At 37.7% G+C, this 14,224-nt stretch overlaps 1 protein-coding gene across 1 annotated transcript; it reads right to left on the bottom strand.

The window, feature by feature from the left end:
* Positions 1-207: 207 nt before the first annotated feature.
* LOC109153789 (mediator of RNA polymerase II transcription subunit 14-like) lies at positions 208-13,835 on the bottom strand. Its single transcript, XM_019301649.1, is given in 9 exon segments — positions 208-1,262; positions 2,669-3,759; positions 4,124-5,142; positions 5,312-5,776; positions 5,779-6,232; positions 7,235-7,409; positions 8,409-8,506; positions 10,312-11,388; positions 13,382-13,835. Coding segments are annotated over 9 exon segments (5,403 nt in total). The 5' UTR covers positions 13,595-13,835; the 3' UTR covers positions 208-451.
* Positions 13,836-14,224: the final 389 nt, after the last annotated feature.

Genomic DNA, 14,224 nt, shown 5'->3' with positions numbered 1-14,224 from the left:
AAATTTGTCCTCATATATCAGTATGTCACACAATACACAGAAGACTTGAAATAATCTCCTGTAAGTTCTCCCCTTTCTCATGTAATTTATTTCATGATTATAATTAATAATAATTGGTAAAACATGCTCAACCACTCTCCAAAAGCTTTTTCTTTTTCTTTTTTTTTTTCCAGAAAAAAATAAAAGAAAATAAAATAGTTGCAAAACTTGAGAAAGAAAATTCTAAGGTTCCTGACAAGCTGCTAATTTACACTAATACTTCAGTCCCCATAAAGTTGAATAATGTGTGATAATCCAGAACAGATATGTAAGAAACTAAAGACATTATTCTTACAAAATATTATGAGCTGTACAAGGCTAAGGTGGAGAAACCTCACTGATCTATGTTTAACAAAACAAATATAATGTTGTTCAATGATTCATACCAGGGTTAATTTAATACCTGCCTATTTCAAGATCCAATGGTTCCCAACGGCCCCGCGCTGCTGCCTTCTCTCAGCCCCTGGAGGCAAGCGTGGAGCGTTTTTTGAACGCTATCAGCGACGTGCCTTAGCCTACCTTGGTTTACCTCCCCGCCAGCAGAGCTGTTCACTTCAACGGTCCGAGCCACCCGCTGTTTGCATCTTTCCCACTCGTCGGCTCGCAACCAGCATGCCCTGCCACCGTGGCTCCCTTCCATTCGGAGAAAAGATACACTAGGGTTTTCACCGAATGCATATTTCAATCTCACGGACACGCAATAGGGCAACCAAGCAGCACCGCCAGCGGCGTTGATGTGAGGTATGTGAGTAGGATCGAGGACAACTGTAAGAGCAAAATCAACACAATTATGAGGACGATCATAGTGAATATTGCTCTTGGATGCGTTCGTGCCTTCAGAGCTCCCATCCACGTTACATCCTGTGTGATTCTCGAGACAAAGTTCAATACGGGATTTCTGTGCAGGGACAACATCAGCTCCTTGGACTTGAGCCAACCCTTTCTTCCACGCAATGAGTTTCAAGAATTCTCTTAAAACTGAGATCGGCAAAGTCAACAGAGTAATGAATGAAGCAACACGAGAAGCATCGTAAGGCTCTGATGCAACACGACGGCAGAAGTAGTCACATATCTCTCCGATCTCCGATTGGGTCAGTTCTTCTTGGGCAGCTGCAGGGTTTTGCTGCTGCTGCTGCTGCTGTTGGGAGTGATGAAACTTCTTTACACTGAGGACCTGGAGAAGAAGTTGAACCCTGTGTACGCTAACAGCAAAAACATAGCCCCTGCAGAAGAAAACGAAATTAGAAAAATTACAAGCGCCATATCAGTATATCACAGACCAGCTTATTAAACATCTTAACTTACAACACTACTTCAACCCTCAGTCCTAAAACTTGTCACTAGACTATTAATAAGACTTATGGACCAGATCTAGACAATGCAAGAACCCCATAGCAGTTTCATGCATAAAATAAATTAGCACTTACTAAATGAACATAACAAATAAAAACCAAGCTCTGGTATAAAGGAGTGACAAAATTATCTTAACAGTTCAAATAAAAAGGTAGGGAGATCCATTAGTTTCAAGAAAAGATGTGAATGACAGAAGAAGCAAGCTTCGGAGAAGGTAAAAATACATATCTTCCGGCCATCACCTCCTCTACAGACTATGGCCAAGAGCTTAACAGAATGACAGAAGGAAAATAAAAATAAAAATCCAGACCTAGGCAATCGTCATAACTTATTGAGAGAAGTGACTTTGAAAACGGCAAAGACCAAGCCATTATGCAACAGCTTCAATATATGAAAAACATTGCCAATATTTGTTGAACATGTTAACTTTAGTAGAGAAATAAATTGTATTTCATTTTTTATAATAGTGTGGATGTGATGCATTTTAGGGACACAGATATCACCCAAAAAAAGAGCACCGGCAGTGTTGCAAAAATCGCGCCTAGGCGCCGATTAATCGGCGCCTAGGCGCTAGGCGGTCGGCCACCTAGGCGTCCTAGGCACCCGCCTAGGCGCTCTAGGCGCCGATTAATCGCTCCAGGCGCCCGCCTAGGCGCTCTAGGCGCCCTAGGCAGTCCCCAGGCGCCTAGAGGGCGCCTAGCGATTTTTGCAACCTTGGCACCAGGTGTGGAAGTTGACATTAAATTAGCTAATTTTACTATGATGTATTTGGATTAAACAACTAGTTATTGACTTTCAGTTTATATTAGTAATTAGAATACTTCACCAATTGTTATTAGCCTGTGAGTCATTGTTATCAATCCCTATAAAAGGGAGAATTATTCGGAATAATAAAATCAGAAATTTGATCCCAACAGGGGGCTAGGGAGTTTTGGGTTCAAGCAAACCCAAGTTTATTTTTTCCTTTCTGGCTGCACTTCATTACTGTTCTTCGTTCTGTTTTCTTTTGCATTTTTTAGCCTGTGACGAGAACACATAACAGTATGTGTGCATGTGTGTGTGTGTACTTATATATGTAATATATCTATGTATGCATCAATGTATATATCTGTGCAGTGGTTGACTGACAACTATAGGACTTTGACCACATTGAACCAATATCCTACAGTGGCCTGCTAATGCAAGATTAACAAAAATAAAACAAGGACAGGTGACTGAATCTTGGGAAGGGGAATTGGCATGGTATATTACAACTATAAACAATGGACAATCTTACCCAACAAAGAAACGTAAGGCAGGCTGTTCCTCATCTAAATTCAATAGCGAGCCCTCATTATCCTTCAGAATTGACCTTAAAATCTCTTTGAGAAGATCAGGTAATTGTGCAAATAACCACAGTACTCCAAGATATTTAAGAATGCCTCTAAGAACCTTCTTGAGTGCAACAAGAGGAACCCATCCACCACCATATCCTCCATCATCCCCAAGTCCAATAATTGCAGTGTTGAGTTCCCCCCTCACATGTGCAGGGACACCTGAGCCAGGGGGTCTGCGTAAAGGCATCCCAGGATTCATCCCAAATAAATTTGATGATGCTGGAAGAGCATTACCTACACGATTAAGAGCAGAAACAGTATTTCCTTGACGAGCCATTACGGCAGAATTTGTGAGATTGGGTCTGTTTGCATTGACAGCTGAATGTTGGGGTCCTGTATTCAGATTCGAACTATTTGAATTGGCTAGCCCAACTGCTTGTTGACCACCAGAAAAGTTAGAATCTATACCATTGAGTTCCTGAGCAACATGCTCCATTATGAAGGGTCGAAACTGTGGACAAGGTAGTGACCCCCCCACTGTTGAACCACCTTTAGGTGGAGTAGCTGGTTGCAACCAAACCTGATCTCCAGCAAAACATCTCATATCAACAGCAAAACGTTTCCTATATATGATGCGAATCCAGTAGGGACCACGAAGTACTACAGAGACATCAATCGGTAACAGTGAACTAGGAACAATGCCTGGGCCACCTCTCCCAGCAGCAGTGGCAGCTGCAGCCAACATTGCAGCAGTAGGGTGGTTTGGAGCTCCAAGGGGAACAGAAGTAGTTGGTGCCCCAGGATTGCCTCCAGGACCGGATGAAGGCTGATTAACATTTGCATTTGAGATATTTGGCACATGCCCCTGAGATGACAGATAACCAGCCTGTTTCGAAATAGGAGCAGGTGTTACAATACCAGCAACCCCAGACACAGGAGCAGCTCGTGCAGGTCGTGTTGCACCAGCAAGAGCATGCAAAGGTCCGGCTGTGAGGCGGATGCAATCTAAGAGTGATGAAACCTCAGCTCCATCTATGAAATCTTCGAGAAACTGTCAGTTGAAGAATTACAACAAATTAATTCATTAGGGAAATGGGCGCAATGAAGTATTTAAAAACAACAATATAATGAAAAAGGAATCACTTGACAGAAGTCATCATTGACCAAGAAGCCAATATCATTTAGCTAAAAACAGATTCTTAAAGTAAGGTTTACTCCTATCATTACTGCAATAAATTCCCGGTGAAAAGATAAGACTTATTTTCTAAGTTTACAGCTGTTTCACAATGTAATAAACAGAAGACTGCAAGTTACAGCTAAAGAAAGGACTCAAGTACACTGTTAGTCTTTAGTGAAATCAATGATGAGCAATAGGTTATGGAATATCTTATCCATTTTAAGGATGGAAAACAAACCTTGGTATGTGGCCAAAGTTGGTCAGGTGAAACATGCATTGTGCAGCCTTCTTTACCCGATTCCCATTCAACAACAAAACGAGCAAGAACCCCCTGACCAAAACTAAACCACAGACTCATAAGTCCAACAGCCTCAATTCTAAATGCTCTCCTCATTTGGTCTGAAATCCTATCAACCGAGTCACCAGCACTTTTTAGTCCAGATTGTACTTTACCATCCACATTTGGACTGCTTTCTTCCAACTTTTCATCTGTCCTTGCACCAAGTAACTTCCGCATTCCAAGTGCAAATGCACGAGCATTAGAGAGCCTTTGGATATCAGCCACTAATTTACGGATACTATCAGCCTCAACAGAATGGTAGCTCAAAACAACACCCTCTGAATCATAACGGATATGAGAATCTGCATCAGATGTATTTGCAATTCGAACACCAGAACCCCATGGAGTACTACTGCCACCTTTTTGAAGCTCCCACAGGTCCTGAAAGTGTTGGTCAATGATTTTGACATCCCAATACATGCTTCCAGGCCTCCCAAGCCGCAAGCATATATGTTGCCATGTGTCATCTCTAGCAAAAGGAAGTCGGAACCACAGTTTTGAGGATGCACTTCTAAGACCCACCTCTTCAACATACGGGATTTCAAGTGCATCCATCTGACTAGTAAGTCGGGCATGCTTGATACAAAGTGAGCAATGCCTGATAACGTGAAGAAGGGCAGAAACATATACAGTAGAAGGTGCATTGCCTTTATGAGTTTCATTTAAGAGATCAGCATAACTGTAGCCATCAGTTTTACCAGATATCTCCAAAGAAACTAGCATTTGTGACTGAAGATGATGAGTGCTAGCAGACTCCACAACCTTTCTTCTCTTGTAAGATCCTTCACTGGATTCTTTTCCTTGAAGTGATGGAAGTGAATTTAATAAATCTGAAACTGTACGCTTTCTAGGCATTTTATTTTGTCTAGAAGCTGCATCATGACTTGAATTTGCACATGTAGCAGAAGTGACTTGGGCTGAAACAGCAGGAAGGAAACTTAAGAGTGATTACAAAACACAACAAACAAATAAATATTCATATTCATATTCATATACAAACCAACTTTATCAGAAAAATGAGAAATGGACAAGGTGCAGACATTTATAAGTTATAACAAGTTATATTTGCAAGAAGAAATATCTTACATAGGGGACTTGTAACTAATGAGTTAGATCCAGAAGCCCTAAGGCTTGCAGATACTGTGCCCCCTGGAGAGCTCTTTGGGGCATTAGATGTTCCAATTGATGCAGGAGTTGGAAGGCTATTTCGGTTTGGTGGAGATAGAAGTTGAGCTGACCGAGGCAGCTGATCTTCATCCATTGATGTGTAAGATTCAATTCCAACAGAATGTGGTGACCTTAGAGACACCAAATCTTGCTCAGACCTGGAAGCTGTCAATTTCTTCATAGTTTGACTTCTTCCAGGAAATGGGGATAACGAACTGGTGGATCCCGACTGTACTATCCCCTTGTAAATTGAAACATTATTTTGCAATATCTGCACTCCCCCTTCCCATTTAGGAGATGATGTTCCAACTTTTGAACTATGCAAATTTGTAGACCCCGGAACAAAATGTGAAGCAGGAGAACTGGCAAATCTATAAGGGGATTTGCACCAGTCGTAGAAGGAAGAGCTTTCTCTAGTTCAAACACTTCATCAACAATGGATGAGAAATTAGAAGAAACACAAGAAATAGACATAGAACCTTCCAAGCTAAATTTATTAAGATTACTGCTTTCAATTTGTTGGGTAGTATTATCACGTAAAGATGACAACAATTTCCTGTAGTCAAGAAGACTCAAATTCAGTACATCCTCACAAATCTGCATCTGACCAACATCAACACTTTTGGAACGGACAAAGTTGGTTAAATCACCAAATGATTGAGCTTTTCCTGAAGAATCTGACTGAATTTCTAGTAACTTGAAAAGTGGTTTGAAATCCTTGTCAAGTTGCATTAGCAAATAATAACAGCTACCACATTCCGGGAATCTCATAAGCAACAAGTTTGAACCACTGGCAATATTCTTTGGCAGCTTCAATGATGCTAAACCATGTTCAAAAACCTGCAGGAGTATACATTATATACTTAGTCAGCCATCTATCAAGAAGAGAATGACAAGCATTGCTACACTATTGGTAAAAATTACAAGCTCAGTTAAATCGTCTAAGGATAACAACTAACAATGAGGCTAGGTCAGACAGTCAGTGACTGACTGGCCTATGACCTCTAATATTAAAAAGTACTAGTATTTAGTATACACCCAATCAGAGATCAATCAGGAAATTAAGTTGAGTAGAATCACTAGGAAGGATAAATCCTGTCAGACAGAACAAAAAGACCTTTTAATTTCTCTACAATCACCCACAAAATGCATATAGTAGGTATGATAACCATTAAAACACAGTAAGCAGGAGATGATGATTTAACAAAAAGCATATAAATAATAACAATAATTATCCTAATTCAGCATGAAATACCAAGATTTATTGCTACAAAAATTAGAAATGGATTAATGAAACCATTAAAACTTCATTCAGCTTTAGAAAAAGAATTTTCTTAATGCACTTAGTATAACTTCAAAAAGAGTAAATGCATATGGAAATGGTGTCTGACACTTACAAAATAACAACAGCACCCCTTCTGGTCTTAATACATTTAGATAAGGATACCATTTTTCAAACAACTGTTAAAAAAAATATTATTAAAACAAAAAAGAAGAAGACTTTTTTCCTGAACAGCATAGCTTGTTTATTACTATATCTGTCAGGTCTAAGATGCACTTGAACAGTAAAACCAAGAAATTAATCATCCATGAACCAATCAGAAGAGTCATTCTACATCTACACAAGAAAAATCCCCACTGCTTTGTCCCCATTGACCCAAAGCTGATTAAGGAAGAAATGTTTTGCCAGGAAAGTGAATTAACATGCCACTTGCAATTGGTTCAGTGAATATGAGTTGACTCAATTTGTTTGCAAGTCATTCTAACATTAATTAATTAATTGTTTATGACTTGTTTACAAGTCATTTTTAACATGAATGGTGAAAATTTGTACATATATACCTCAAGGCCTAAGAACCTTCCAACACAAGCAAACAAGTGTAATAAGCTTTTGCTTCTCAGGCTTATAAAAGCATCAGCTGCAGTCATAGTCCCCTGGTTTAGGGCATCTTCATGCTCAATTAGTGTTGATGATGATATAATATTCTTGGATGACTGAAGAATGAAGCGTCCAATCCTAAATGCCAAAGGAAAAAACATATGTTAAGTCTCTGAAACACAAAGTAAGAAATCAAGCTTTAGGTGAACCCCTATAGAAAAGTGCAGAACAACTTGCTACATTAAGTTTTGGGTGCAGCCTCATAGTAAAGTGCAGAGGCCAGAGAGACATTTGCTTGCAAGCCATTGCATGCATTGCTACATTTATCTCAAAAATATATTTTAGCTTACACCAATCTTATGCAGTTTGTCAGAAATACATAATTTCTTGCGACTAACTTGACTAAGACCCAATCCCAATAAACTGGAGTTGGTTATATCAACTACATTTCTCCAACTTCAACATTAATGCTCCTACACTAGCATGACTTTCTAAACAAGAGTTATTCTCATAGTTTTGCGCATTTTTTTCTACCCCTTTCTTGCCATCTACAACTACAGTAATATTTCTAATGATTGGGGAGTCCATAAGCCTATATAGAGCATGTTGGAACCATCTTAATCTATTCTTTGTCAATTCATCTTAAACCAGTGCCACTTGCACAATTTCCAATATGATCCTTTCCAGCATTTCCCACACATTTATTTTAGCAATCTTAGCATTCTCATGTCTGCTATGGCCCATTGACCCTTTTGTGGGCATTTTGCTTTGAAGTCAAGCACACTCATTTATTGGCCAATATTTCTATCAATCTTCAAGATCTTTATGGTCACATCAAATTCTAGTCAGAATACACCATTCACCAACTAACCATTCTATGATTTGCAAAAATTCTCCCTTTGTTTCTACATTTTCCCTTACCCATTGAAGTAGTAATGTATCATAATAATACAGAATAGGCTCAAACCACATGGTTTGAAGTATCCTTGAACCGAAGAGGCTCATGCCAGCATTCAAGCATAAGAAGGGCAATACTTGTCAAATCACTTAGCATTCACATAGTGATTAATTTCACATGACGAGCGACATATTTAAGAATAACATAAATTTGAAAGAATAAAAATTAAATTGGAAAACCTTATATTTATTCCAAGGGTGAAGAACGAAGAGCCATAGGCACGTACAAGCAAGACTTCTTGACCTTCATCTTTTCCAAGGTCAAGCTTGTTATCCCTCTGCAAACAAGAAACAGTTAAGCAAAAAAGCATTTGAGACAATTAGATTACTAGTAAACTGTCAGACCAAAGAAACTATTGATGTTATGTCAATAGCAAGAGTTCTGTAAATGAAACATCACACTATTCTGTAATTTTTAATTCAAAATGAATTTGAAGCTCAAGTGCTTGAGAATTGTTGTGGAGATTCACTAGAGAAGAGGGGATGCTTTGGGGAAGGTTGATTGTGGCAAAATATGGCAATGATGAAGGTGAACATTAAAGACTTTCCCTCAGGCATATTCAGTTTGAATTTGAAATGTGCAAAGGTTTAAGATTCTGGCACAATACTGGGTGCTCCCACCTACTGCTTAAACTATCTTTCACTAATCTCTACACAATTGCCAATGACAGAAGAAAAACTGAGTTCCCAATTCATTAATTCGAAAGGAGATATGTTCTGGAACATTCAATTTTTATAGATTCAAAGAATTAGAAAATGGGAACTTTTGCTAATGTCACATCCTTTGCAATACATATACTAACAGTGGGGGTTTTGACAAGTCACTTTGGACTTGAACCAAAGATAAGATCTTCTCAGACATCATTCTATCATCATGCTCTGAACTAAACTGCACCAAAGGATTTCCCTAGGAACAAGATTAGGAAAGCTAACTGTTCTACTAAAGTTTCTTTTGTCAAATGGGAAGGCCTCAAAGATGAAGAAACTTTGAACCGTCTGCACATTCATTGTGAATGGACAACAACATTCTAGAACACAATCATATCTTTACAGAAAATTCACTAGGTCATGCCCTCAAGCATCCATGAGTTGCTAAAGGACATTGTTACAAAGAACGAAGAATGAAACAGAAATTTTACAACTTCAATGAAAAGAAAAATACCAAACCATAGATCAGTTACAATAAAAGTACAGAGAATTTTTCTATTAAATGAAAAATGATTTATGAACATTGTAAGAGTTTTGAAAGGTTCCAAATTGTTTCAAAAGTCAAACAAAAAAAACTATACAATTGTCCTATGGTATACTTAAATTAACAAAGGAATTAACTTCAAAACACATGAGCAGTTTTCAAGAACTTTTAGCAAATAATTGGAATTCTAAAAATCACAAAGTACTAAGCCTTTACAGGCATGTAATTCAATTTGTATTTTCAACTTTTAAGGCGTCCATAGGGTCATAGACTAGAGACATATTGAAATTAGTCAAATGTAAAATAAGAAAAGACCGAATACCAGCCATAAGATACCAATAGGCGATAGAGTTCACACAATCTTTTCTAAGCTGAACATTTTTTTATTTAAAATAAAATGATGCAGAATGCTTTTTGAAAAAAATAAAAAAAAATAAAAAAATAAAAACAAAAAACACACACTAGGGTGTGCAGGAATACAGTCAATACACTGACAATTCTATGTGAAGTAGCTCAAACAACCATGCACTCCTCAAAATATAGAATAAGATGTTATTAGATCTTTAAATGGCCTTCTTGTGCACTGCACCAAGAGGACTTTTCTAGGTCAAACCCTAGAAGTCTAGAACTTTTGCAAAGTTGAAGGAAAACCTAAGCTTCTCACCCTTTTTAATCACAGACAATTGAAGCAGTTCAGATAGTTCTCAAGTCACAACCCAAAGAAGTATACCCCTCCCAACATTTCCCATACTTCCCCAAGAGAGTCCTAATACCCTGGCATATGGTTGACAAGTTCACTTAAATATTCAGTCAAATAATAGTTCAAAGCCTCAAAGGGCAAGACTTAAGCTTGGAGCTTATTCCAATAAAGTATAATATGAAATTACTAACCATTTTGTATTCAGCTTGAGTTTCACCCTGGCAATTAAGTTGAACATCTCCTGGAGCTCGACAGACCTGAGTATTTTTCTCCAGTTCTTTATAAATTTCAAGTAAGCGAGTATATCTGTTACAGCAGATTGCTCTGAGTAGCAACTTCTCAACGTCGATGCAACTTTGATCAAGGAAAAATTCTGCTTCCTTTCCAGTCATCGGATCAATTACAAATGAGGTATGGAGACACTTTATTTGCAGGTCTGGACCTGGTTCAATTTTTATATATGGGCAAGATCCCATGTCAGATGTACTGGAGCTTTTATCTAACTCCAGCCAATACAAAATTTTTAAGCCAGGAGTACGTAAACCAGTGAAATCAGTTTCTCCGTCTTGATTCATTTGCATGGAGCCAGCACTCCCTCCTTGTCCGACAGTACCATCAGATATGAGCTCAAATCGAATTGCATCTTTCCATCTCCCTTGCCTAAGTGTTTGTACCTGCCTTATAACTGTGTCCATAACAAGTGCAACACACAGTTCATGCAGAATAGAGTACAACGTCATGAATGGATGCTCTGCAGTGGTCATTCTCCGTTCAAGATCATCTCCAAGAGCATGTCTACGCGATTCTTCAAGCTTCATCATACCACTTCTCTCACCAACAAGAAGCTCTAGATGCAATATCCTCCACATTGACAAGTGTCCTCTATAACCAAGAGTAACTAGAACCTTAAATTCCCCATCCACACGGAGCAAAACAGTACCATCAGAAACCTTTACTTCTGTAATTTCCTTGGGGAGTGAAACTTCAAGGAGTTTAGACCTAACAAGTGCATCTAGCTTCTTTAGAGCTGATTTTTGCTGATCATCATTTAATGTGCTTTGCATGCCCACATCTTCTATACATTTTGGCAAACGCAGGTAAGATCCAGTAAGAAGAATTTCAATAGCAGAAGGAACATCATAGATGGGAGCACGAGCTTGTTGTAGCCCTTCATGCATGAAAAACAATGAATCTGCAGCTTGAGTGAAACATGTATCATGACTTGATAATGTTGATGCAAGTTGTTGACAGTACTGAATCAAGGGGACCTGCACAATAAACAAAAGGAATTTGAAGAAGAAATTCATTAGAATCCTAAAAGTGGCTAAAACTAAGACCTGCTTATTCAAACGAACCATGAAGTATGAGCCAAAATCAAAATATTTCAACTACAGCAAATGAGATAATAAAAACTGAATTGCCTTTCTACAACTCCTATTCTCAGAAATGTTTCTTTGGTGTAGGAAAGTGGAGTGTAAAATGTATTCAAAAAATAAATAAAAATTACAGATTATATTCCTATTTTCCATTTGTATTATGCATTTTGTGTTACTCTCCAGCCTCCTAAATCATCCAGGAATACAGTATAAAATTCTCAGATCTTGACCAACTGATACACACTTCACTCACATGTTTACAACCCCAACAAATAATAAATCACCTAATAAATTTTCCTGTTCTCATAAGCATTAATTAGATGATCAAGTAGAAGGTGTGTTAAGGCAGAATTAAGTTTATACATCTTGTAGCCAGTACTGCACAAGGTTTATTGCAGATAATTACCCTGAACAATTATCTGCGGTTAAGGGTTCTAAAGTTACTCCCTCTGCTTAATTGGCCTGCTTTTTTTTTTTTAAACGCTTAATTGGTCTGCTAAACAACTCGCAGTGAACATAGCCTTTCAAGGCAAAAAAGAAAGGAAGGAAGTGGAAAAAACGCCAAACAGATAAGGAACTCCATCTAGAATTTCAAAAAAAAAAAAAAAAAAAAACACAAATCTGAATAACAAAACCCAATAATTCAGTTTGAAATCATTCTTCCTGTACAATAAAAACTACATAGATTTATATAACATATAAAAACAAATTTGTAAGGCATCCCAAATTCCTTAACTGGAACTAATTTTTTTCATGCAACTTCAATATCACCATTTCACATACAGAGGTCCAAGCCCTTAAACTTTCTGCCTCAAACAATTCCAAAATTAACTTCCTACATTTTTCACATGCTCTAAATTCTCTGAGAATAGATTTTGCAGACTTATAGTTTTCTAGACATAAAAATAACAGGTATACGCAATAACTAGAACCCACTAAACAACAATGTTATAAGTTAGGGTCTTATTTATGCAAGTTGGAGGGGCAGAAAATTAAATATAAAGATGTATGCAATACACGCTTTTAAAATTAAAATTCAATTGGGCTCAATTGATGGACTCATGCATATTATGGATTTATTTCAAATATTTTCTATTTTTGTCCTTTTAGTCATTCCAGTTTCCTTCCAATTTTAGTTGTTCAATCTTTGTTTTTCTACATCTGCTGACATTAGTGTGTTCTAAGCATTTCTCTCTCATCATGTATATGTTATTGCTCTTGCATTTTGTGATGTTTATCCAGAAGAATGATACCCGTTTCAATCCATTGAAGCTTCTTCTTCAGCGTGTTTCTAGATATCTACATGAAACCCAGCTCACCCTATCTTTCTATTATCAATATTCCAAATCAATTCATTCATATTCAATTCCCTCTATTTTCACTGTAATCAAATCATTCAAATGCTGATTTGAAAATGAAACCGAAAAGGGAAAAGAAGGGGTAATTGAAAACCAATCTTACGAGAGCAACACCACAACCACCTATCAAAATAACCTGACCTTTCTAAACTCAGTTCACCACCTTTCAATCAATATCCTACTTCTCCACCACCAATATTCCTTATCAAACCATTTTGTATTCAATTCTCTCCATTTTAACTGTAATCAAACAATTCAAAAGCTGATTTGAAAATGAAAGAGAATGGAAAAAAATAAGCAAATGAAAACCAGTCCTACAAGTACAATTCCACAATTGCCTATCAAAATGACTAAATGACCCAAACTTTCTAAACTCAGTTAACCTCCTTTCAATCAATATCCTAGTTTCACACGCTTCTTCATTGGCAAGTTCTTTCTTGAATCTTGATAGACTCTATCTCATAGTCAACAAAACCGCAGAAGATTCGCAAAATACGAGCATCAACGATACCGAGAGTAACACTAACCTGTTGACACCACTTGGCGAGGACATTGAGGCGAAGCATGCGCTGTTGGGTCTTGACGAGGTACTGGAGAATCCCAATCTTCTTGTCGGAATCGGAGAGGTCAGCGGACCTGGACTTCTCCACCAGCTCCTTGAGCGAGACGTACGACTCCTCCGACGCCCGGCTCACCAGCGTGGAGAACTCCACCGTCTTTTGCCCTAATTCCGCCGCCATTATTCAATAATCCCTCCGCTCCCCACAAACCCAATTCTTCCTCGCCGCTCGCTCGATCTAGCTACTCGGTCGAATCATAGAGGTTAGGGCTTCGAGATTCCGCAACCGGAGAAAAGCAGATACTCCGGTGCAGTGTATTGCAGTAGTATTAGCTGAAGAATCTTCGGTTATGGCTGCTGCGTCGAAACTCCCAAGTCTCGAACGAATTTGTCAAAAGAGAGAAAGAGGAGGGAGAGAGGGTTAAATATATACCCGGGTAACTTTACCGGAGTAATCTTCTTGGACAAGCTTTAAAATAAATAAGTCAAATTTCTATATTAGAAGACACTTTTAACCTACTCTCATCAAAAATGATAAATTTAGTAAATCTCTAAGTCACTTGGAAAAAAGAATCATATATTCTTTATATGTAGGGTTTACTTTGATATCTATAATTAAATTCTCATTGATTCTAATTTTTTAAAGTCAAATATTACACCAAAAATAAAAATTATTTTTCAACATTTTAAATTCTAAAAAAAAAAATTTGAATTTTTTTAAACTATTATCATCGTTATAATTTACCGCGATACTAAAGTGACTCATTTAAAAGAAAAAAAAATCTATATTGCTGCTTTTTTGCAATTCTGA

This window comes from Ipomoea nil, unplaced genomic scaffold (assembly GCF_001879475.1).
Source record: "Ipomoea nil cultivar Tokyo-kokei standard unplaced genomic scaffold, Asagao_1.1 scaffold2537, whole genome shotgun sequence".
NCBI lineage: Eukaryota > Viridiplantae > Streptophyta > Magnoliopsida > Solanales > Convolvulaceae > Ipomoea > Ipomoea nil.
The sequence above is the reverse complement of the archived record's forward strand: the minus strand, read 5'-3'. Positions and strand labels throughout refer to the sequence as shown.